Here is a 22,998-nt window from a genome sequence, read left to right on the forward strand (position 1 = left end):
CAGAAGGCCTGTTCAGACCTAAGCTGAGCTGTCTCTTCCAGGGCTGCTCATGACTCTTCTGCATATGTCCATGTCACTCACACACTAGCCATGAGCCCTGGAGGGAAGGAACACTGTGTTCACCACACCTGGCATGACTGACTTGCAACTGGTGGTCAGGAAGGTCATGCTCTTGCTTGAGGACAGCAAGTGTGGGGTGCAGGAGTGGGGGAGAAGTCAGCTAGTCAAGGAGTACCTCGCAGAACAAGGGTGTAGAGCAGGACTGGGGCCTCTGGGCTTGGGTGCAGAGTGGGCAGTGCGAGCACCATGGGGGTAGCCGGGACAAGTGGGTAGTGCTGAGCACCACAGGGTAGCCAGGGTGAGTGGGAAGTGCTGGATACCACAGGGGTAGCTGGGGTGAGTGGGCAGTGCCGAGCACCACGGGGGTAGCGAGGGTGAGTGGGCAGTGCCAGACACTATGGGGGTAGCCAGGGTGAGAGGGCAGTGCCGGACACCATGGGGGTAGCCAGGGTGACTGGGCAGTGCCGGACACCACAGGGGTAGCCGGGATGAGGCGTCTGCACCCCTTCTCAGGCTGGCTCCAGGTTAACAAGCAAACACCTCCTCACATCATTACCAGGTCATAAATGGTCAAGATGAGTTTCCACACTCCAGTGGAAACTTCCAGCCACTCTGTCAGCAGGGAGCAGGCTCTGCAGCCCCTTCCTGCTAGGCTCAGCTTGTCCTGAGGCCCCCTGTATAGGCTCTCTGTCTCCCTTGGGCGGGCCAGCCACCCTGCCACGTGTGTCCTGCAGATCTGAGTGCACTGAACGTGTAGTGCTAGGAAGCACCCTGCCAAGGGAAGGGGCAGCATGCAGACACAGCAAGTGCACACTTGCCCCGGACAGACCTCAGTCATGACTTCATAGACACTTCTTTCTGCTACCGACCTTGCTGGAGCCTTGTCAACAGGAAATAACAAGCACCAGCTGAAGTCTGGATCCAAATTGCTTTGGCTGTATTTATCATTTCTGCCCCTACACCTCAAAGTGCTTCTAGAATGCCCACTGGCCCCAAAACTGCTCCTCAAATACCTGTGCAGTAAGTTAAAAGCAGAAACCACAGTGAAGTGTGGTGATTTATACTTGGAATTGCAGGCTTTTCCAAAACGGACTAGGTGGGGGACTCTGGTCGGCCTGGCCAAGAGCCTGTCTGCTGTCACAGCTCATGGGCAGGGGCCCCTCTTCCCCAGTACCACATTTCTAGCTCCTGAGATTCTTCCTAGTGCCACCTGTCATGTTCTGCAGGCTCCATTCATCCAAGTTACCCACACACTATCCTCCACAGTCCACTGAAAGCCACGCAACAGCCAGCTAAGGGCACCCAGAGGGTTGTTGATCAAAACTTGATTACGTGCTAGGCTGGGATCTGAATTTTTTGGCAATTAAAAAGCCATAATTGTACCAGCATTGAAAATGTTTCTTTAATGTGCCACAAGCTTTGAGAAGCTGTTGACACCTTAAGTAAGGATGATATCATTAAAAATGTGTGTGGCTTGTAAGTTCTGGCTTCCGCAAGACAATATCCACTGGCACATGAGCAGTAAGCACATGTTAAAACCATCTTTTATTATTTAGCAGTCAATACAAATACAAAATAATATTTTATTATATAACTTCTTACAAAGTAGACTTTATATACAAAGTGGGCTGAAAAATTAAAACTTTTTTTCCACAAAACTGAATAATTACCACATTCTGAATTCTTTCATAAGGTAAAAGTAGTCACAAATGTTAAAAGGCGTACACCACCAGTACCCCCCAAAAAGTAAAAAGGCAATTTATTGTCAATCACTAGCATTTACCTTGTGATCATGGAAAACTGCATCATAAGCAAGTGCTCCAAGTACCAGGCAGGAAGTGGAGGTGACATTTGCTGTGCTCACCAACAGCTGGCAACGCGGCCTCACCGGTTCTCTTGTGGAATGTGAGGAGTCTGGGTCTGGCAGGGCCCAGTGCCAGCAGGATCACCTGTTCCCACTCCTCTTGTTAGCTGATAAAGTACTTCATTTAGCCACTCTGGAAGAATTTATTTTCTTGATATCAAGGGGGCTCAGAATCAATGTCCCATTTCTGAATTTTCCAACCTGTCCAACTTGTCCACTTGATGAAGTACTAGAAACCGGCTTCTTTTTGGATTTTCTACATTCAAGGTGAGAAAAAGGTACCATATGCGGTCAGATGCTGGTAGCACTGAGGCTATAGTATCCTTGCAGAACCCACCCTGATGCAGTCCTGCAGGCCTTCCTCCTCAGGGCCTTGGAGTAGACTGACCTTTCTAGGCTGGCCCTCCCTTTGCTCAGTTCTGCACATGGATGTCACTGCTCTCAAGTGACCTCCCAGCTTCCCTGGGAAGCTGTTTCAGCCTCTTCACAGTCTAGTACCCGACATTGCCTTGCCTACCAGTATGTGTTATTTGGGGCACTTCCCTTCCTATAGCGCAAGTCCTGGAGGACAGGGACCCCATCAGTGTGGTCATGACTGGGGACCAACACCTGTGCCTGGCCCCCTGCATCCTGGCACACAGTGGGCACTCCATGGATCGCTGTGGCAGAACAAAGTACCGTTTTACAGCATGTGCAAGCACCACTAGGCATCCAGGAAAAAAGGTCAAGACAAAAAAGTCACGTGGGAAACAGGAACTGAAGAAAGAGCAGGCAGTGCTTGAACAAGGCAAGAGGCAAGCAGAGGCAAGCAGAGGCAAGGCCGGCTCCTCACAGCCCCGCCACGCACTGTGGCCGCCCAGGCCACCTGACCTCTGCTGGCTCCCTTCCAGCCCAGCTTCCTCCCTAATCCCTAAGGGGCCTGGTCTCTGACAACAGAGGGTTCCAGTTTCAGTGCCAAGGAAGCCCCTGGGTCGGGACAACTCACTAAAACCCACCTTTCCCCTGTGGACCTGGGAGGACACTCACACATTACAGGTGCTGCCGCCACACTGACCGAGGCTCACCCATGCTGCACAGCCCTGGCTCCTGCCAGCACACTCACCTGTCTTCCTGCCCCTTTCTCTTCTTTTTCTTGAAAATATCTGTATCCTGTGCCTGATTTCAGAATTAAAGATAATATATGGGTCAGTAATGGAGAATGCAGATTCAAAAACGGGCAAGAGGTTTGTGACCAAGGTACTAGTTATTTTTAGTCATTTTTTCAAATGGGCCTACTAACTATGACTGTTTCAAAGTCTCAATCTGAAGCCCTTTCAAGAATGTGAAAGGCTATTCCAGGTAAGACCAACACCAAAAGTAAAGTCTTCTATTCTAGGTGAAAAGACCCAAGTGTCATACTTATTCTTGGGGCTTTGCAAAGGGCCTCATGTGCTTTACAACATAAAACACGTAAGATGCATAAGGGCAGCCAAGAGAGGGGAAGAGCCAGCATCACCTGGACAGGCGCCTACTATTCAAAACCGCCCTTGCAGGTGAGCAGCAGATCCCTTGGCTGGCATCATGAAATGTAGGTGGCAGAGAGGAGGGAACCAACATTCAGCAGTGGTGTTCCTGAATGCTTCCAGGCATGGCCACAGCCCCAGCAAGCCCTGTGGGAGATAACCCCCGCCTTTCTGCTCCCCACATCACACCTACCACTCTCTTCTCTTCTTCTTTTGCTGCCTTTTTTTCTTTGATTTGCTCCTGTAAAACCTTGTAATTCACATAACTCTTTTTGGGAGGCTGAAATCAAAGAATAAGGACATGTATCGCCAGCTTTTGTTTTGTGAAATGTCCCAGTGTTCCCTTTGTTGCCCTGGGATGCTCTTTCTGCACCCTGTGGCTAATGGAAGATGTCCCCTCACCTTAGCACCCAGCATGATGGCACGCTCCTGTTCCAGGACTCTTTCCTTTCCCTTTCCATAACCCATGATCCCAAACCGGTGCACTTCCAAACGAGCCTGTGGAGAAAACAGAATTAAACCCGGATGCATATGTGGGCAACATGGCTCCAACTGCAGAGAGTACTGTGGTCCTGTAGGTGCAGTAAAGGAGCTCCTTGGGGCTCTCCTTGCAAATCACTGTCATGTCAAATCTGACCACTGAAAGAAAAAATTATCTCCACATGCATCAGTGACAACTAGGACCGGGGAAGAGCTCTGCGACACTCAGGCTGCTTGCAGACGAGCTGAGAAACACCACCTACTCAGGACCACTGACCACAGCAGCTGCCATACCCACTCGGGGTGCTGCCTGGCTTCTCCCTATCCTTTTAGTAGGCATTTTTAAATCCTGTTCTGATCCCAACAAGGACATGTCCTGGTTTTTAGCTTATTATAGTCACTGTCACTACCTTGTGTCTCTGAGAGCACACAGCATGCAATCAAGTGAACCAACGGGATCTGCATAATCACTTCCCTACCACTATACATGCAAAACACTTTATGGCACTATAAATAAAGGTGTTAATGACTACAAATTTTACAACATTTGATAAATTTTATACAAGTACAATGAACTTATAAATAAATAAAATCAATTACATATAATTAAACAATCTTAAAAAACATACCTTTTCCAAGTTAAATTCTTGAATATCCACATCTTTTTCAAGGACAAGAATTTTACTCTGTGAAAAAAAGAATTCTTATTAAAATCATCTTTGACTGCATTAGTACCCTATCATGACAGTATAGATCACCATCAGAGTTTCAAAAGCCTTGAACAGGCTACCTCACACCCATTAGACTGGCTACTATCATAAAAAAGAAAATAACAAATGTTGCAAGAATGTGAAGAAATTTGAATCCTGTGTTCCACTGGTAGGAATGTGAAATGGTATGGCTGCTATAGAGAATTGTGGCAGTTCCTCAAAACACTAAAAAAACAGAACGACTGATGACCGGACAATTCTGCCCCCTCAGTGTTCTCTGACCACCTATCTAGTAGGTTCTACCTGTTATGCTGGGGACCCTACTTATTTCTTCAGAGCATTTGCAATTCTTTCCAATTATATTAATTTATCTGAGGTTTTGCTTGCCTCCCCAGCAGACAGCACAGTTTATTTCACGAGGGCAAAGAACGACACCTGTTTACTGCTGCCTAGAGACTGCAAATAGCAGGCACTCAATTATGTGTGGAATAAATGAGTGAATAAGTGATTTTTTTTTTTTTAACCTACTATTTCTTGTGCATTCGAAGTAGCACAGGAGCAGGCAGTTCACCTGTGGGTATTTGGGACAGGTAAAATGCAACATAAATGGTGGCCAGTTCCCATATAAGCCGAAGACAAGCAGTTGTAAAGCACAAGGCAGTTTCCTCACAGAATGTATGGCTCAAGTCTCAGTCCTGGAAAAAGACCACTTCCTGGGTTCAGTAGGGCCAGCCAGGTGGCCTGCTGTGTAGCTCACCCCACACCTCCTCTTTTCTCAAGGTCTTGCTAAAGACAAACAGCTGGTGCCCTGGATTTTCATCAGAGGTGACTATTATATTGCTACATATTTCTGCCAATCTCATGTCTGTTGGAACTTGTGCCATAATGGCTTAAGTGCTTTCAGAGAACAAAGGCAACTATATGAGATCACTTATTCATTCATTCATTTCACCATGGGGAGCTGCTATTTACCCCTCCCTAGGGCAACTACACTTTCCCATATTTCACAGGCTCTCAGCACAGCTTCTGCACCTCATGAGCCCCAACTAAAGAGGACGCTACAGGGACCAAGTCACATTCACCTGCTGCAATGCTGAGATTCTATCTTCTCCTGGGTGTACGTGTTTTCACTGTATCCACATTCAGTTTCCTTAACCAGACACAACTAACATTTTCAAAAGATATAAATTTTTATTAATATTTTTAGTTGTTAATGGACCTTTACTTACTTATTAATTTGTATGTGGTCCTAAGAATTGAACCTTGTGCCTCACACATGCTAGGCAAGCATTCTATCACTGAGCTACAACCTTAGCCCAAAAGATGAAAATTTTTTAAAAAGAAGAAAGGGTGGAACATCAAGGACAAATGGAAAATTTCACTAGGCTCAGTAAATTCAAACCAAACAGAGTCAAGGTTCCCAAGGTTCCTGGGAAAAATCTAACCACGACAGAAAGGACTCAGAACAGAAAGAAAAGGACCACACAATGGCCTGCCAGACATTCTATTACTGAGAGACAGGGAAACGCACAATCACTCAGTGCTAACTTCCCCACCATTTTAAAATGAAGGAAACTTTCCAGTCCAGAAGGGGAACACACAAGAGTCTAGGAAGGACGTGAAGCCTGACACACGTGTGGAAGTGCGGATAGGGTAGGGGGATACCAAGACACTTATCCTGGCTGAACTCTCCAGCCCTGAATTACACAGCAAAGCAGGGCTTTCCCAGTTCTCTCACATCAGAGCTGCCCACATAATACTAGTATCTGAAGGGAGCTCTGGGGTAACAGGAGACAGCTTGAGGGCTTTGGCTGCAAAGGACCATTTCTTGGCTCTCTCCTAACAGGTCCCAGTACCACAGGATATGGAGCATAAGAGTTGGGAAGCTGACCTAGAATTCTAAAATAAAGGTAGAGATAATTGGAGTGTTCTAATAATTCTTGAGGGAGAAATGTTAGTAAACCGACAGTAAGTGCTTGCATTTGTTGTTTTTAGAGTAAAGACATGGAAACTGTGGGGGCCGCCCCTGAGCTATATGAAGCATCCTCTCGTAGCCTTGAGCCCAAAGGGTGTTGGTCTGGCACTGCACGCTGTCTGGGCTGCACGAGGCAGGTGACCTCCACCTTTGCTTGGCCAAGAAGTCTACTTTTCCCTGGCTCTAGACCTGGGCGTTACCCACTGGAGCTTAACCAGCCCACTCCTGCCTTATTTAGTGAAGAACATTTGATCAAAAATCCTTTGTTAATTTCCCTATAAATAAAGGGAATTCTGGATGCAAGCACACTCTCTTGCTCTAGAGTCTTCCAGTGTGAAAGCAGAACCCTTAAGGTCGCAGAGCAGTTTCACCCCTGCTTTGTGAAAAAAATTACTTCTGCGTCCATTTGGTCTTTTTGCCAGCAGCCCACAGACACATAAGGATCCCGATCCCACAGCCCAAGTGGGATGTGGGCGCATGGTAGCAAACACTGGCACTAATGCATTAGTTCTAAGGATGTACTGTATCCAAAAAGAACAACTGCAAGCCAAACTGTCTTGGTGGTGGATGGAACTGTATGCCTCCAAGATATGTCCATGAAACATCTTGAAAAAGGATCTTTAGAGCACAAGGATCTCAACAGAAAGTCATCTTGCTTTAGGATGACCCCTAAACCCAAGGGAAGATGTCCTTATGGAGGCAGAGTAAAATAAAGTGGACTGCAGTTACGAAGCTGCTAGCCAAGGGATGCCCAGAGCTACCTCTGATCAAAGACACAGGGAAGATTCTCCCCTGAGCCCTCAGAAGGAATACAGCCTTACCAACATCTTGATTCTAGACTCCTCTGACGTCTAGGATTGCAAGATAATTTTTTAAGTCACTAATTTTGTGGCTATTTTTGCAGCAGCCTTAAAAATAAATGCAATCCTCATTTCCTATTTTGATAGACCAAAGTTGATAGGACATATCTTTGTGGAGGAAAAACATTTGGAGCTTAACCTGAAAAGACAATAAAATCAACTGCTCTTCCACCAGAATGCAAGTTCCTCAAGAGCAAGGATTGCTGCACATTTTGATGCTATATTCCAATGCCTAGAACAGTGGCTGGCAGTTAGCAGGAATATCAGAAAGAGATGAACAATTGAGGTTTTCCTGAGCACTAATAAGCAGAATGCTTATGAATGGAAAGGAGTTTACTGAACATGTCTGGGCTTATCAAGCCCCACAATTCTCAAGACAGTTCTGTTCTCTTGACTTGCTGCTGGACAGGTCCTGAGCACTAAGTAACCAGAATTTATGCTTATCAGAGTTTTCCTGCATATCTTAAACCCTGAGCCACTGTTGGTACCAAGTTTGCCGGTAGTTTACATCAACTATGAGATTTATAATGAAGAACTGATTAACTCTAAAGGGTGAGAGCTTGATAAGGTCAGTCTACAAGTCTAGATGGCAGATAACAATTTTATGCTGAGTCCTGTGAATGAGCAAATCCTTAGGTGGGGGTGGTCCAGGGGTGGCATGCCATCTATAAAGACAGTAAGTTAATGCCACCATTCAAGGGGTCAATCAACTTCTTACCTTTGTGTGCTCATCTTGTTCTGGTTGCAGTTTTCTTTTTTTATTTCTGCTGTGAAATTTGACCACTTCTATGTGGGGAAAGGGTGGTAATGTAGCAGCAGAGACTTCTGGTCCTGAAGGAGGATCCTGGGAGGTGACATCAGGAGCACCATGCATCTCTTCTCTGAGTTCCTTGAAAAAGCTGGAAGCACTCTTCCTCTGCCCTCTTTCAAGTGAAGCAGGCAGGGAAGGTGGCCCCACTGACCTGGCTGCTGCAGCTCCCACATCTCTCTTCTTGTTTTCCCTCTTCTTTCTGATCCTCTTCTGTTCTGATTCATCTTCAGTCTCTCCTGTTTGTTCAAACACAAAAAGGAAGCAAATATTTTTGGTTTTAGCTATCACCAATGTCAAGTATATGAAAGCACTGTGTTTGGTACAACCATTAAGTAACAGCAGTGCACACTAAGAAATAAACTGTTTTCGTCAAAGTACACTCCCACAACTTATAGATATATCTACAATGCAGCCATCATGTCCTTGGTGACCATATTTACACAATGACTCTGGTCCTCACTCTAAGCACCAGCACCATGACAGTGCCCATTACTGGACATCCCAACAGGCTCATACATGGTGCTACTGTGTCTGACACAGCAGCCAATGCTGTTCTTTTTTTTTTTTTTTTTTTTTAATTTTAGGGTTACAGATACATGACATGTATTTGCTTTCTTTTTTAAAAAAATACTTTCTAGGCTGCATGTAGTGGCACTTGCCTGTAAATCCAACAACTCAGGAAGTTGAGACAAGAGGATTGCAAGTTCAAGGCTCTTTCTCAAAATAAAAAGGACTGGGAATGTAGCTCTGTGGTTAAGCACCCTTGGGTTCAATCCTCAGCACTGCCCCCAAATAAAATAAAAAGTAACTTTCTAGGATTATAGATACATGTAACAGTCTTCCTGTTTTCTTTCTTATCAAGTAACAACTTAAGATGATTGGCTTAATTTAAACACCTTTATTTTCTACCAATCCCTATATCTACTTTTTGATTCACCTATTCAAACTCTGGTCAGTCATCTAAAGGTTCTGACCAAAATTCTGGGCCTCATTCCTCACCGACAGTATAAATACAAGAGCTCTCTGGACATTAGTTGGTGATTTATGGTTGCTTCTATTTACTTAATCATTTACTCCAACTGTGTTAATAGCCAGCTACACTCTGGCATTAAGGATATAAAAACGAGTACAGAAAATCCAAGCTTTCACAGCTTCTGGCATAACAATTCAAGACTGTAGAAACAAACTATATCAGATTGGTTTTTTCCTCTAGATTTTAAACTTCTCAAGTCAGAGACTAACTCTTCTCTGTCCTCCAATATTTCCAAGGGCACAGAGTTGCTTCATCACAAGACAGGATCTGGAGTTAGTCTCTGGGCCCTGCAACCCAGGCTCTGCAAATAACCAGCTGGGTAACCTTCAGCAAGCTCGGTATCCTTCAGTGTGTTTCTACATTCCTAGTAATAGGAATAACGACATACCCACAAGGTTAACAATCACAAGGTTGTAAAAATTAAAGGGGTGTATGTGAAAAGCAAATTGCGCCTGATAAATTCTCCATACTTTTAAGCTGATTATTACTGACAAGGTGAGCCGCAGCTGCTGCGAAATAAAAACAAAAAATAGACTTTGTCTTCATTACCATAACCTAGTTAAGATCAGGCTCTTGGTACCAAAAGGTGGCCAGCCATGTCAGCCCTGCTGGGCTTCCTATTGAAGTGCTAGGCAGTTGCCAATCTTTAATAATAAGCCTTTTAATTTCATTTTGGCCCAGTAAAAGACAGGGGAGCGAAAGGTCGGCCACCTCGTGGACAGCAGAAGGCCCTGCAGAGGCTCGTGTCGCAGGTAGAGGCTCGCGGGCGGCCGGCGCTCCCCGGACTGCAGGCACCGAGCGCCGTCGCGCCCCAACGCGAGCCGTACTCACCCAGGTCGTAGAGGGATTGCAGGAGGGAGTCCAGGCGCGTCTCCGAGCCCACGGTCTCCGGGGAAGCTGACTCCGGTGCCATCGCGCGCTCGCGCGCGGAACTCCGGCCAGCCGTCCACTCGCCACTCGCACTTCCGCTTCCGTCGCCGACGGCTGCGCGTGCGCTGCGGGGCCCCGCGCGGCTTCCGTCCTGGGCAAGATGGCGGCGCCCGGGGTCCCGTGCGGCGGCCGCAGAGGGTGCCGTCGGCCTGGGCGAGGTCGGGCCGCCCCGCGCGGAAGAACCGCCCCCAGCGGCTGTACCACCGCCGCGTAGCAGAGGAACCCAGGCCCCGCCCGGGACGGCAGCCGCGCCATGGACGCTCCCAGCTCCTCCAGACCTTACTTCTCGGTCGGCTCGTCCAGTTCCGGCGCTGTCGCGCTCCTCTATGCGGTAGGCGCCCGAGATCGCGGCCCTCGGCGGGGCTTGCCCAGCCCGGCCCTGAGCTGCAGAGGCCCGCCGCCGCGGCGTGGGTGCCGGCGCGGTTCCCAGGCAACGGCGTGTGCCGCGCGCCTCGGCAGCGCGCGCGCCGGGCGGTTCCCCCGCGGCCCCGGGCCTGCCGCTCCGCCGCGCGCCCGGGCCCCGGACCCGGGCCGCGGGGCCGCCCGGCTGGTGTGCAGGCAGGTCGAGGCCGCGCTGGCAGAGCCGAACGCCCGGGAGCTCTGTGCCTAGATGGTCTGGTCTTCGTCCTTGCACTTGTTCCAAGCCACTTTGGAGGACAACCTTTGCCACCCAGCCTGTCTCCTACCGGCCACTTCAACTCGGGCCACCCCCTCTTCCTCTTTTGGGCTTTGGACTGGTGGGGTTTTTTTTTTCTTGCTTTGTTTTTTCCACCAAAATGTTGGTACTTAAAATTTTCATGAAGAAATTGCAAGGTGGGAGCCCTTTAGCCATTGAGATTGCACAATACTGGCGCAACTGATCTGGTTATTATCTGTTGCTTTGATTACCAAATTAATTTTTATCTACTTTAGAAGGAAATGAAGTAATGCATTTTGAAGACATAAATCCACGTCCTGGCAGTTAGCGTAAGTTTCTGATTTAGGTACAGTATAGTGTTAATTTGTGCAGGAAGGTCAGCGCATGGAAAACACAAAAGGGCAAAATAAACAAAATCCCCAGTTTCTAAGAGAAAGTGACCATCTCCAGATAGGGACAGTCCTCTTCGTAGTGTGTTGAAGCTCCAGTATGCTTTGTGAGGAGCCATTCATTTATGATTGCTGCTAACTGCCTATTCCCTCAAGCTTAATCACCCTTAGCCTCTCTCCTCGCTGACCTTGTCAGCCCACAGTTCTTTGGTGGAAATATTTCATCTTTGTTTTCTGATTCTGATACTGCAGGACAGACCTGTGGAGAACAGGGTTGTTGTGCAGATCCAACATACGGAAAGCTTTTTCTTTTTTTGTCCTAAAGTGGTTCGCAAATTGACTGGAATTTTCTTTGTGTGTGTTGAACAGAGTTGGTGTTTTACTTCTTCCTTCATCAGTGACGTTTTAACCCTAAGACTTGTTGACTTTTTCACATTAAAGACCAAGACAATGCATGTGAACAGTGTACTTCTGATGCTGGACAGCAGCCCTCTTATTAGTACTTCTGGCTACTCTTTGTGATTGCATAGTCTTATTTCAGTGAACTACTTCTTACTCCTTCAGGTTGTCCTCATTTCCACTGTTATTGTGCAATACTTTCTGTCTTATCTGAGATTAGTTCTTTAGAGGTATTTAAGATACTTCTGATTAAAGCAAACATTAGAAGTATCTACAGTATCATAGTCATTATTCTCAATGTCTAATATGTAGGTGTTACAGATCCAGCCCTTGCCTTTAAGGACATGGGAAGTCATAAGTGAATAAATAATTACAATTAAGTAATCTAAGGGCACAGCATATATTGTGATAGTAAAATGGAGATACACCTGGTTGTTGTAGACTCTGCAAGGCTTCCTAGAGAAGGTGACACCTTAGCTGAGGTTTGAAGTGTGAATGGTAGGTGAAGGAGAGGAAGACAGTCTTAGGCATTATGTAAGAAAACCACTGCCTTACTTGTGCTGAGGAGCCAGTCAGGTAAGGATATGGCAAAGGGGACATGAGAATCAGAAGAAGCAGGCAATTTCCTAACAAATATGGTATCATGTCTACGTCCTTAAGGATAACAATCTTGGCTTTACGGTAGGCCATTTATACTCAGCTACTGGTTTCTGGCACGACTATCTGTGGGCAACCTCCTTTACTTAGGCAGAGAGGGTAGGATGGGAATCAGGGTGGGGAGGGAATCTGATGCATAAGCATAGAGATGATTGGGACACTATTGCAAGAATCCAGAGGAGCAAGGAAGCCTGGAGTAGGCCAGTGCAGTGAGGTTGGTGGAAGGCCGTGAATGTTTGTGGGACTTAGGACAGCAAGTTGTTGGCCCTTGGAGCCAGTTGGCTAAGGGAAGGGGGGCAATCTGACATAGACTATTGGGTTTCTGTGACTTGGCAACTGGACAGCTTATGCCTTTTGATAGGATTTACAGGAGAGAAACAGGTTTTGACAGGTAATATATCAATTTCAGTTTGGGATGTGTTCATTTTGAGGTAAGAGATATTTAGCTTGTTGATTATCATATTATGGACCAGAAACAACATCATCATTTGAGAAGACATCAAGTAGAGTGGCAATATGGTACCAGAGCAAAAGAGGAAGGTCTGGAGTAACATACTGCTCCAGCAGTCATCAGCTAGTAGCTGTATCCAAAGCCAGAAGAGTACTTGTGGTCTTTCAGTGAGATTCTGGGATGACAAATGGAAAAGTCCTGGGACTCTTGACGTGATTCCTTTGCTGTGTTCCATAAGACTCTGTGTGGTCTGGTAACTGCCACTGCTCTGACTTTCCTGATCTTGCCTAATAGTCTGCAGCCACCTGACCTTCTATTTCTCAGGCTTAAAATAAGCATGCCCTCTGCTCAGAATGCGTGTGCAATAGCCTCAGTGTGGCGTACAGTGTTCCACAATGTTGCACTGCTTGCTCTTCTTAATATAGATAACCCAACTCACCTGTCACCTCCTCAGAGAGGCTTCCAGCAACTATTTAGCTCTCAAGTCACTTCCTCATCAGGTCCCTTACTTTATTCCTTTAAGTATAAAGCCAGTAGGCTTGCCACAGCTGACAGTTAAATATTCACCAAGTGTGTGTGAATGTTGTGTGTTCAAATACAACCATTATTTAAAATCAAAGTAGGGCCAGGACTGCAGTTCAGTGGTAGAGCACTTGCTTAACACATGTGATGCCCTGGGTTCAATCCTTAGCACTGCATAAAAATATATGAATTAAAATCAAAAAGTAAATTATATACACTTACAATTAAAGTCTATTTAAAACAATGATAATACTCAAAATCTAGCATTTCCTAGTTACTTTTCTGAATCTTATAATATGTTCTGGAGGTTGTGTATGTGTGTGTCTTACTGGAAGGTGGAACTCCTGAAACACGTGCTGCTGTGCATCTTTCCCCTGTTGAGCTTAAAGTGGTGATGGCTGTAAGTCAGGGCTCTCCATGGCATTTGTCAAATGTCTGGATACTCACCAGCAGCACACTACTGGTGGTTTCACTAAGCTAACTGACCTTATTTATTTGTTGTTTGTCTTTCCTTGAGGGCATGTAGCTCTCCTCCCTTGGACTCTTGCCTGCATTGTTCAAGTTGTTTACCCAGTGTATAACTTAAGGCATGTACAACAGTGCCTGGTGGCTGGTGCTGGAGCAATTGGTGACCTTCTTCTGAGTGAATGGGTCCTCTGGAGCAGTCAGAAGGGAGGTTCAGAAGTCAGGAGAGGCTTGTCCAGCCGTCAGCTGGGGAGCCTGCCTGCAGACTCAGACAAGGAGAGTGCCCACTTCACCTCTTACTTAGCTTTCCTTTGTTTTATATTCCTGGGTGAGTAGCCATGCAAATATGTCTACTCAGTGATAATCAATACTCCTAGCCGGCCTAAGGGAGGGCCAGTTGATAAGCAGTTGACCCTGCCTGCACATGGGAACCACTTAGGGTACTTTTAGAAATCCTGATGCCCTAGGCACTGCTCACAGAACTAGTTAACCAAGCACCCCCTAGTGGTGGGGCCTGAGCATTAGTAGTTTTAAAGTTTCCCCAGGTATTTTAATGTACAGCTTGGGTTAAAAACCACTTGATTAAACGTTGGGTTAGAGCCAAACTGGGGAGTTTTGAGCTTTATCCTATGAATGTTAGGGAGCTGTCGTCAACAGGATTCAAGAAGTAACTGCCTTATTTCATTCTATGATGACTGAGATCCTACTGATAATAGTAGGTTCAGAAACGTAGAAGACACTTTACCTACCTCAACAGGAAGTTCACAGTCTTGTACAGGAGGCACCAAATACAGGTTTAATAAAATGTTGGAGGTACCATTTTGAAAATCCATGCCTCTCTCAATTGCTGATATCGCCATGCACTTATTACTTATAAGAGAGACTGTTTTGATCACCACTCTGTCCCCAACACAAACCACAAAGCCAAGCTTACAGTTGTGCTCAAATATGTAAGGACGAATGCTCTTTTGCCAAGGTGTTAACTTGAAGAGAGGTCTGGAGAGCCCTGAAATAGCATTCTTTGTTTAGGGAATTGCATGTCTACAGCAAGACTGTCAAAGAGAGGAAGTGGTAGGGGTCATGAAAAGCTGGGGTAATAAGGCAAGAGGTGTGGACTTGGCCCTGCAGGTAACAGAACTGTGCAAAAGTTGCTGCTGATCCTCTTTTGCAGGCTTTTTTTTTTTTAAGTTCTAGTTGGACACAATAACTTCATTGTATTTATTTATTTATTTTTATGTGTACTTAGGATCGAACCCAGTGCCTCTCACCCATTGAGCCACAACCCCAGCCCCTCTTTTTTTTTAATATTTATTTTTTAGTTGTAGTTGGACACAATATCTTTATTTTATTCATTTAATTTTTATGTGGTGCTGAGGATTGAACCCAGGGCCCCACATGTGCTGGGCGAGCGTTCTACCGCTGAGCCACAACTCCAGCCCTTTTGCAGGCTTTCTTAAAGTGCCTGTTTTTGCTGCTCTTGGTGTCCTGATTGCTCTGCCCTCCATTTGTTCCCTGTTGATCCTGATCCTGATCCTTTTCTCTTTCTATTCCTAGGACCACTAAATGGAAAGTTTCAAGATCCCTTTTGACCCTCAAATTACATGATGATAGTTTGTTGCAGTCTAACTGGGGTGATAGAGCTGTATGTTCCTTATTAATGGCTTATGAGCAAGAGTGTGTGATATGTTGCAGTGACTGCAATTTTACGTCAGAATTCCAGCACCATGGCCAGATGCTGGAAAGATAAAGAAATAGGCAGTCTTATCTTAAGATAATTGTGCTCTAGTATCGAGACAAGACATGCTGACAGTCACAGAGTGTGGGATACATACTGTAATAGACATGGATTGTAGGTGAAGAAGTCCACATGAGGAGGTGTCAGTAATTCCAGGTGGAACTCAAGGGGAGCCTTCACAGAAGAAGGGGTGCCTATGCAGGGATGACAGGAACAGATGGGCAGATATATAAGGCCAGGTGCCAGAAAGAAAGCATGGTGGGCAGTGCAGTTCCCTCTCCCAGGAGTGGTTGATGGGTGCCGTGGCATGGTAGGGTTGGGTCTGATTAGAACTCTCTTGAGAAGAGCACAGAGGCAGTGAGTGCAGAGGACGGGTGAGCTCAGTGGAGGGGTTGTTGAAGGAAAGGGCTGAAGCTGCACTGAGAGACGACCAGGGCAGTGGTGAGTTGCCAAGTGGACAGGGTGCATGCTCAAAGCCAGGTTAGGACTGGACAGAAAGGGTGAGGGGAGAGGCACTAGAGTGATACAGAAGGCTGCAGATGACAGGGGTCTGGAGACTGAGATCTTAGGAACAGGATGGCGTTCAGGACCTTGCAGAGCAATGAGTTCCTTTGCGAAAGGCCAGATGTGGAGTGTGGCAACCAAGTGTGTGTGCTGAGAGGCAGGAGAAGCTGGGCCAGAAAGCCGGGAAGTGTGTGCCCATGCCCAGCACCATGAGGAGGATGGACAGAGGGGATTGGAGGAGGAGGCTGACTGAGGGAGGTCGGGGAAAGAACACAAATTTGTAAGGGGAAAACTTCTCCCAGGTTGAGAGTCACTGGATTACAGAAGCAAGGTAGATTTTTCTACTGTGACAGAGAGCCATGAATTAAAAACCAAAGCAGGGAAATTGCTGGACAGTTTGAGGTGGGCAGGGAGAGGGAGCACTAGATAATGGTGTTATATAGTAGAGGAGGCTGGTAGGATGAAAGCTGGAAGAGGCCAGGATGGAGGGGTTCACTGAAAGAAGGATGTTGGGGGGGGGCTAAGAATGTGTGTTTTTGTATATAGCAAGGAGTGAAGAATTATATAAATTTTTAACATTAAAAATAATGATATTGCTGGACATGGTGGCATACACCTGTAATCCCAGCTACTTGGGAGACTGAGATAGGAGGATCACAAGTTTGAGGCCAGCCTTGGCAACTTAGTAAAGCCCTGTCTATAAACAAACAAACAAACAAATAAATAGGCTGGGGGTGTAGCTCAGCCGTAAAAGCACCACTGGGTTCAATCCCCATAATAATAACAACAAAATAAAGAATAATCAAAGATGGGCTGTGGGTATAACTTTGTAGTAGAGTATTTGCTAGCATGCACAGGCACCTAGGTTTGATCCCCAGACAAAAAAGAAATGAAGGAATTTAAATGGCATGGAGCAATATTTAATGACATTAAATGAAAAGAAACACGTTGCGAGTCCCAGTGTGTATGTGGCAAGGAAAGAATGTGTCCATCCGTGCATTTAGAGAAAAAGAATTCATGAAAGTGTCTCAGGATCTAGGTGATTTTAATTTTTTCTCTATGCTTATATGTTCTAAATTTTTATAATGAACATATGTTGCTTTGGTAATTTGAAAAAATATTTTAAGTACTTAGGGAACATGATGATTGTGCAGCCACTAAAGTGGTTTAAAACAGTACTCTGAGTTGAAAACAGGTAAACTGTATGGTTCTTGTTTTGAATAAATACGTATTTCTATACCATGAATGAAAAACAATAAGGAAACTATTACATGTTGTGAGCAGGTTGTTCCTGGGTCATAGGATTGGGAGCAATTTATATTTTTATATGTGTTACAGTGTTTCCAGATTTTCCATGATCAGGCGCTGCAGCAGTGTGGAGGTGGTCAGGAGTTGGCCTGAGGAAAGTCCACCTAAGTCCACCTCTGTGTGCCTGAGTCCCATTGTAAGCTGGGACTGAGAATGCCATTCCCTCCTGGGTTTGTTGAGAGGCTTGCTCCTCTGTTCAGAGCTGTTAGAAGAGTTCTCACACGCAGTGTGCAATTTAGACGTGCTAGCTGAGAATATCAACACCACTCTTACTTTTACAATCAGAGGACGTCTTTTTAAAATAGCAGTCCAAGAGTTATTGGTAGGCTTCTAAGAGCTGTGCTGGGGGCTGGTTGGGTGGCAATTGAGCGTATGTGGCCACAGTGGCACAGACTCTCTGTCGGAGCCCGTGTAGGCGCTTTCTTCTTGAGAGATCTTCCATTTTCTTTGCACTTGTATGGGCTTATTTGACATAAGCCCATATATGTCAAATGTGGGCTCCTAATATATTTTGATTTAATTTTTAAAGCTAAGTAGAGGCAGATGAAAGTCTGTCAGTGTGATAGAAGAAACCTTGCAAAACTGATGAGATTATTCTGGAGCTTAATCTCTGCTGTTTTTGTTAAGTTTCCCAAAGGGGTACTGGCTTTACAAAAATAGCAACCAAAAATATGATATAAATTAGGTATTGATGAATTGATTCTAATAATTGTTACATTCTTTTTTTAAAAGTATTTTTTAGAAGTAGTTGTATACAATACCTTCATTCTATTTATTTTATGTGGTGCTGAGGATCGAACCCAGGGCCTCGCATGTGCTAGGCGAGCGCTCTACCACTGAGCCACGACCCCAACCCCACATTTCTTTTTCTTAGTGTTTGAAAACCTAATGTCAGAACACTCAATTCTTTTGTCCAGATGCCATGGAATAAATATTTTGGTAAAGGTGAAACCTTTCCTATGTCATCCCTAATCTGTCCTATTTGTTTTATAGTATGTGCTCATTTCTTTCTTTGATTTGCCTTATTCACAGAAAGAGCTTAAAAAGTGGGATGATTTTGAAGATATCTTAGAGGAGAGGAGACATGTCAGTGACTTGAAGTTTGCGATGAAGTGCTACACGCCTCTTCTCTATAAGGGAATTACTCCTTGCAAGCCAAGCGATATTAAATACAGTGTTCTCAGTTCTGAAGAGATTCATTATGTCATTAAGCAGGTGAGTCCTTTGGTCACAGCCAGATTTATTCATCGTAACCAGTTCCTTCTTGTTTCTCTGATTTTATTTTGAATGTATTCTTTTAGGATTAGCTATATTCAGCACATTCACCAGATACCTGACATCCTATAATGTGTCTTTGCTTCTTTCCTAGACACTGAGAACTGCTGCCACCAGTTGCAGTGTCTAGGCTGGCAGGGAACAATGACGGTCACACAGTTACAGTGAAATTCAGTTCAGGGCACATTAGCGGTGGCCCAAGATCCAAAGACACTAAATAGTTAATAAGGACTGTTAATTTGGTGTGGAGAGTGGGGGAAGTGATTTTACTTTTAAATGAGATCTGAAAGATGATTCAGGTTTTTCCAGTGAAGTGGGTGAAGAAAGTTCTAGTAGACAGATCATTATGACTGCAAACCTCTGTGTTAGAATACCTGTGGAGCTCTGAGAAACGCCTGTGCCCGTGTCCGTGCCAGCTCAGTTAACAATGTCAGCGAGAGGGAACCTGTAGCAGGAGTGTTTCAAAGAGCCCAGATTCCAAAGAATAGCAAAGTTTGGAAGCTGCCAGTGTGTTTTAAGAGAGAACATGAACTAAGGGAACATGTATTAAGAGAACGTGTACTGTTACATACTAAAAATAGCTCAGAACAAAGAACAAAGAGAGGATGATGGTAAGCTTTTAGCCTGGAGAAGTGAGTGGGGGCCGGTCGGGTAGGGCTTTGTTGGCCTGTGGTATGAAGCCGCAGAAGGCTTTCGAGGTAGAGTGAGAGTGCGCCGGAGTGCCCTCAGAACACCAAAGACAGGAAGTGCTCATGGGGCTCTTGCAGTAGTCCCCAGGTGCCACTGTCATTGCCTGCACTGGGGTACAGCTATTAGGACAGGAATGGACAGGCTTCAGAGATTGAGAGGTGAAGCTGATCTTTTTTGGTGGTTGTAGGATATAGGAAGGAAGGAAGTGGAGCTGTTCCGTGGGAAAGGAACTTAGACCAGAGTACAGGACTGGGAAGGGAGCAAGGCTCGCTCTGGATGTGTGATTTGAAGACCTCAGAAGTAAGGTGTTCCGTAGACAAGATGGGAGCTTCCTGATGTCCAGCCCTGTGCGTCCCCTAACCAGGCACTCATGAGGCCCAAGTTCACGGTGACAGACTGATGCCCTTGAGGCTGTTGCTGACCTGTGCTCATCCCACCTGATCCTCAGGACCATAGCTATACTAATAGCACAGAAGGCCTGGCCATTAGTGGTGTGGGCCTCCTTTCTCCTTGGCTCCATTTTTTTTTCGGATCAGAGGAGAGCATGCTCTTTCCTAACGGGCTCCTCTGGGAAGTGCACATGCCCTTCTGCCCTTGTCTTATGGGCTCTGCTCCTCTGTGATATCCTCAAGGAAGCCATGTGTGATTGCTGTGATCTGCAGAGGAAGGAAGAGAGCACCTTCAGAAACTATGCCTCACATACATAGGGACTCATTTCTGTATACAAGACTGGCTCCCTTAGGCTGACCCTCTGCCTGGCCTCACCTGTCACTCTGGTCCCTGGTTGAGGTGCCTGTGTTGCAAGGTTGTGCTCTGGATGGTGGGTCGGGCTGTCGTGGTCCTGCAGCCTCCTCTCTGGCCTTCTGGAATTGGCTGGGGAAGAAGAAAGGCATTTTCAGCTTCTTGATTTGGCTCTTGTTCCCTGAGACTTAGCTGTAGAGGTCTTGCTTCTTGGCTTTTACCTTGAGTTTAATCTGGTTCATGGCCTGGGGAATGTTCTCTCCACCCTCTGATTTCTCTTTTGATTTGGATGTTGACTTGTGCTCCTATTCCCTTTGTTTTGATTGGCCTTATGTATCAGAGAAGCTACCAGTTTTCTCTAGTTAGGCCTGTTTCACAAGTGAAGTCAGATTTCCTCATGAATAAAAACCCTCATGGAGTGGGCATGGTGGTGTACGCCTATAATCTCCATGGCTCGGTAGACTGAGGCAGGAGGATTTCGAGTTCAAAGCCAGCCTCAGCAACAATGAGGTGTTAAGCAACTCAGTGAAACCCTCTCTCTAAATAAAATACAAAGTAGGTCTGGGGATGTGGCTTGGTGACCGAGTGCCCCTGAGTTCAGTCCCTGGTACCAAAAAAAAAAGAGGCTGGGTTTGGAGAGGTGTGTTGGTAGGCAGTTTCATTGTTGTAAGGAACATTGTAGCATGTACCTCCTCCATAGCTGGACTTGTGGTGAAAGCACATGGTGGAGCCTATTGCTCCGAGGCTCACAAGAAGCAAAACAGCATGAGGCTAAGTCAAGCACAGAGGGTGTGACATATGGGAGACCTGACTGAGCACCAGGAGCAAGGCAGCATGCTGCCTCTTGTGTGTGTGGTGCTGAGCTGGAACCTGGGCCTCGCATATGCTGGGCAAGCATTCACCATGGTCCTCACCCCAGTCCCACATGTGCTATTTTACAGTATTTTTAAAAATTTTTTCTAAACAAGTAGGAGAAATACACTGTAAAATAATAGTAGAAAGTGGAGCATAGTAAGTACATAAACCAGGGACATAGGAGCTACCATTAGGCAACACGTCCTGCAGGGGCCCCTGGAGCTGCCTGCTCTCGGTTCCTGATTCCTATTGACTTACTCCAGTATCACCACAGACTGAGAGCCATGCATTGTGCTAAGACCTCTGGACAGCTGCAGTGTCACTAGGCATGGGCACCTCTTGGCTCTGCTGTGATCTTATTGTTACTAGACATGGGTGTTGCTACATTTTTTGTAGTTATTTTGAGTGTGGGGGTTGCTGGGGATTTTACTCAGGTGCTCTACCACTGAGTTTCATCCCCAGTCCTTTCCTTTCCTCTCCTTTCCTTTCCTCTCCTCTCCTCTCCTCTCCTCTCCTCTCCTCTCCCCTCCCCTCCCCTCCCCTCCCCAAGTTGTCCCGGTTGGCCTTGAACTTGTGCTCCTTCTGCCCCTACTGCCTCAACCTCCCAAGTCGCTGGAATTACTGACATGCATCACCACACCTAGGAATATTTATAAATTTTGAAAAAGACTATTGCTACAACCATCAGATTTTTTTTTTGTTTCTTTAAAGCCAGTCAAACAAAAAATCAAACTAAAAGAACTCATAAAACAATTATATTAAACCAGTTTAGCCTTTATCAAGTCAATGGCCATAACACAGCTGACTAACAGAATGCCTAGAGCAGCCATTAGAGTATGCTTTCAGATGCACAGGCCACAGTACATCATACAAGTCTCAAGTAATCTTCATAGCTATAAATAGCTCAAGTCAGCCAGAACCTCTCCAGGAGGCCCTCAGAATTAGCACTGTGCAATGTTAGGCTAATCATAGAACAGATCTCTCAAACCAGCCAGACTTCTCTGTACCAATATGCCTGCCTTGCTGGTTGGTACCACAGATTTGCAGAATTTTGACTTCCCTGGCCTCAGAAGAACCTGGACTAGTTTCAAGGAGCCCCCAATGACAAGGAAAAGGAAGGGTGAGGTCTGGTGTGCACTCGTGGGGAGAACTGAAGCCAGGATCAGACTTCAAAGCCCCTGTATTCCAAAAATTCATTTCTTGTCTTCACCAAATGATGGTAAAACAGCCAGTGTCAGCCTGCCACGGAGAGGGAGGCACTGCACAGTGGAGGGATGGTGGTGGTCTCAGCCCTTCCTCTTCTGTCTTCCTGTCTGGGGTCAGAGAACTGAAAGCAGCAGCCATTTTGTGGGCCTGGTCTCCTGCCTGGCTCCTTTCTCTGGAATGCTGATTCTCTTCACATTTCTAGCCTTTAAACTTACCTACATGAGCTCATTCAGATTTGCACCTTGGACATAGCTGCCACATGCTTAGCATGCTACATGAAAGCTGGGGCTGCACCTGGCCTGTGGCTCCCCCAACCAGCCTGGCCTGCTGGCTAAGAGCTGCACCCAGGCCAGCACCAGCAGCAGCCCCACCACCTGCAGGTGGCTCTCCTGCTGCTGCAGTGGATGTGGCTGTGGGGCACACACTGGGCTGTGCCATCACTTACCAGGAGCCTTAGGGAGCCAGCCAGCACAGCAGCAGCACCGTGTGTGTGTGTGGGGGGGGGGGTGGAGTCTCTTGCTTTTATGAGATAAAACAATTTTTGAAATGTGCCCAGAATCGGGTGCTGTTAAGCCCTGTGAGGGTTTCAGTGAGGTGCTGAGACAGTGCAGAACTGCAGGTGGACTCTTCTCATCAAAAAGTTCAAATCAAAGAAGTGGAAAGTTGGCTCCGATGATCAAGTTACTTTAGCATGAAGGTGTCATAGGAGATGGAAGTGTGAAGTGTAAAACCTCACTTTATAGCATCACTATATGGCAGTGGAAAAGGGTGCTCTGGTCACTGAGTTTACACAGAATTGGGGGATTGGAAAATGTTTGTGTGCCCTCCTTAAACTGGCTGTTTTAATGTTATTCTTTGTGAATTAATGAATATAAAGTGATTTTCTTCCAAAAGAAGAAAAAAAAAAGACCATTTATCTACTTCACTGTGTTAGAAAAA

At 46.0% G+C, this 22,998-nt stretch overlaps 3 protein-coding genes across 6 annotated transcripts in view; 1 reads left to right on the forward strand and 2 right to left on the reverse strand.

Annotated features, from left to right (window-relative positions):
• Positions 1–1,586: 1,586 nt before the first annotated feature.
• On the reverse strand, positions 1,587–10,259 carry Fsaf1 (40S small subunit processome assembly factor 1). Its single transcript, XM_078023051.1, has 7 exons — positions 10,127–10,259; positions 8,170–8,498; positions 4,536–4,592; positions 3,829–3,924; positions 3,620–3,706; positions 3,027–3,079; positions 1,587–2,180 (listed from the first exon to the last, which is right to left on the reverse strand). Exons 1-7 carry the CDS (start codon positions 10,206–10,208, stop codon positions 2,045–2,047), a joined length of 840 nt encoding a protein of 279 aa, XP_077879177.1. The 5' UTR covers positions 10,209–10,259; the 3' UTR covers positions 1,587–2,044.
• Positions 10,260–10,416: 157 nt separating this feature from the next.
• Positions 10,417–22,998, forward strand: part of Gnpat (glyceronephosphate O-acyltransferase) — a 28,654-nt gene continuing 16,072 nt past the window's right edge. For all 3 annotated transcript variants that reach the window (XM_078023042.1, XM_078023044.1, XM_078023043.1), the window contains exons 1-2: positions 10,417–10,556; positions 18,325–18,507. In XM_078023042.1, the coding sequence (XP_077879168.1) occupies positions 10,479–10,556; positions 18,325–18,507 (261 nt within the window). In that variant the 5' untranslated portion in view covers positions 10,417–10,478. The remainder of the gene's footprint in view (positions 10,557–18,324; positions 18,508–22,998) is intronic.
• Positions 16,889–22,998, reverse strand: part of Egln1 (egl-9 family hypoxia inducible factor 1) — a 93,653-nt gene continuing 87,543 nt past the window's right edge. For both annotated transcript variants that reach the window (XM_078023047.1, XM_078023046.1), the window contains 2 exons: positions 20,023–20,130; positions 16,889–19,913 (listed from right to left, as the gene is read on the reverse strand). In XM_078023047.1, the coding sequence (XP_077879173.1) occupies positions 19,790–19,913; positions 20,023–20,130 (232 nt within the window). In that variant the 3' untranslated portion in view covers positions 16,889–19,789. The remainder of the gene's footprint in view (positions 19,914–20,022; positions 20,131–22,998) is intronic.

The sequence above is a fragment of the Ictidomys tridecemlineatus genome, chromosome 10 (genome assembly GCF_052094955.1).
Source record: "Ictidomys tridecemlineatus isolate mIctTri1 chromosome 10, mIctTri1.hap1, whole genome shotgun sequence".
Taxonomy (NCBI): domain Eukaryota; kingdom Metazoa; phylum Chordata; class Mammalia; order Rodentia; family Sciuridae; genus Ictidomys; species Ictidomys tridecemlineatus.

Coding starts and splice junctions, on each gene's coding strand:
- Fsaf1 (XM_078023051.1), bottom strand. CDS start 10,208: ATGGCACCGGAGTCAGCTTCCCCGGAGACCGTGGGCTCGGAGACGCGC. Junction 3,925..4,535: donor AAGAATTTAACTTGGAAAAG/GTATGTTTTTTA, acceptor TTTTCTCCACAG/GCTCGTTTGGAAGTGCACCG. Junction 3,707..3,828: donor CCATCATGCTGGGTGCTAAG/GTGAGGGGACAT, acceptor CTTTGATTTCAG/CCTCCCAAAAAGAGTTATGT.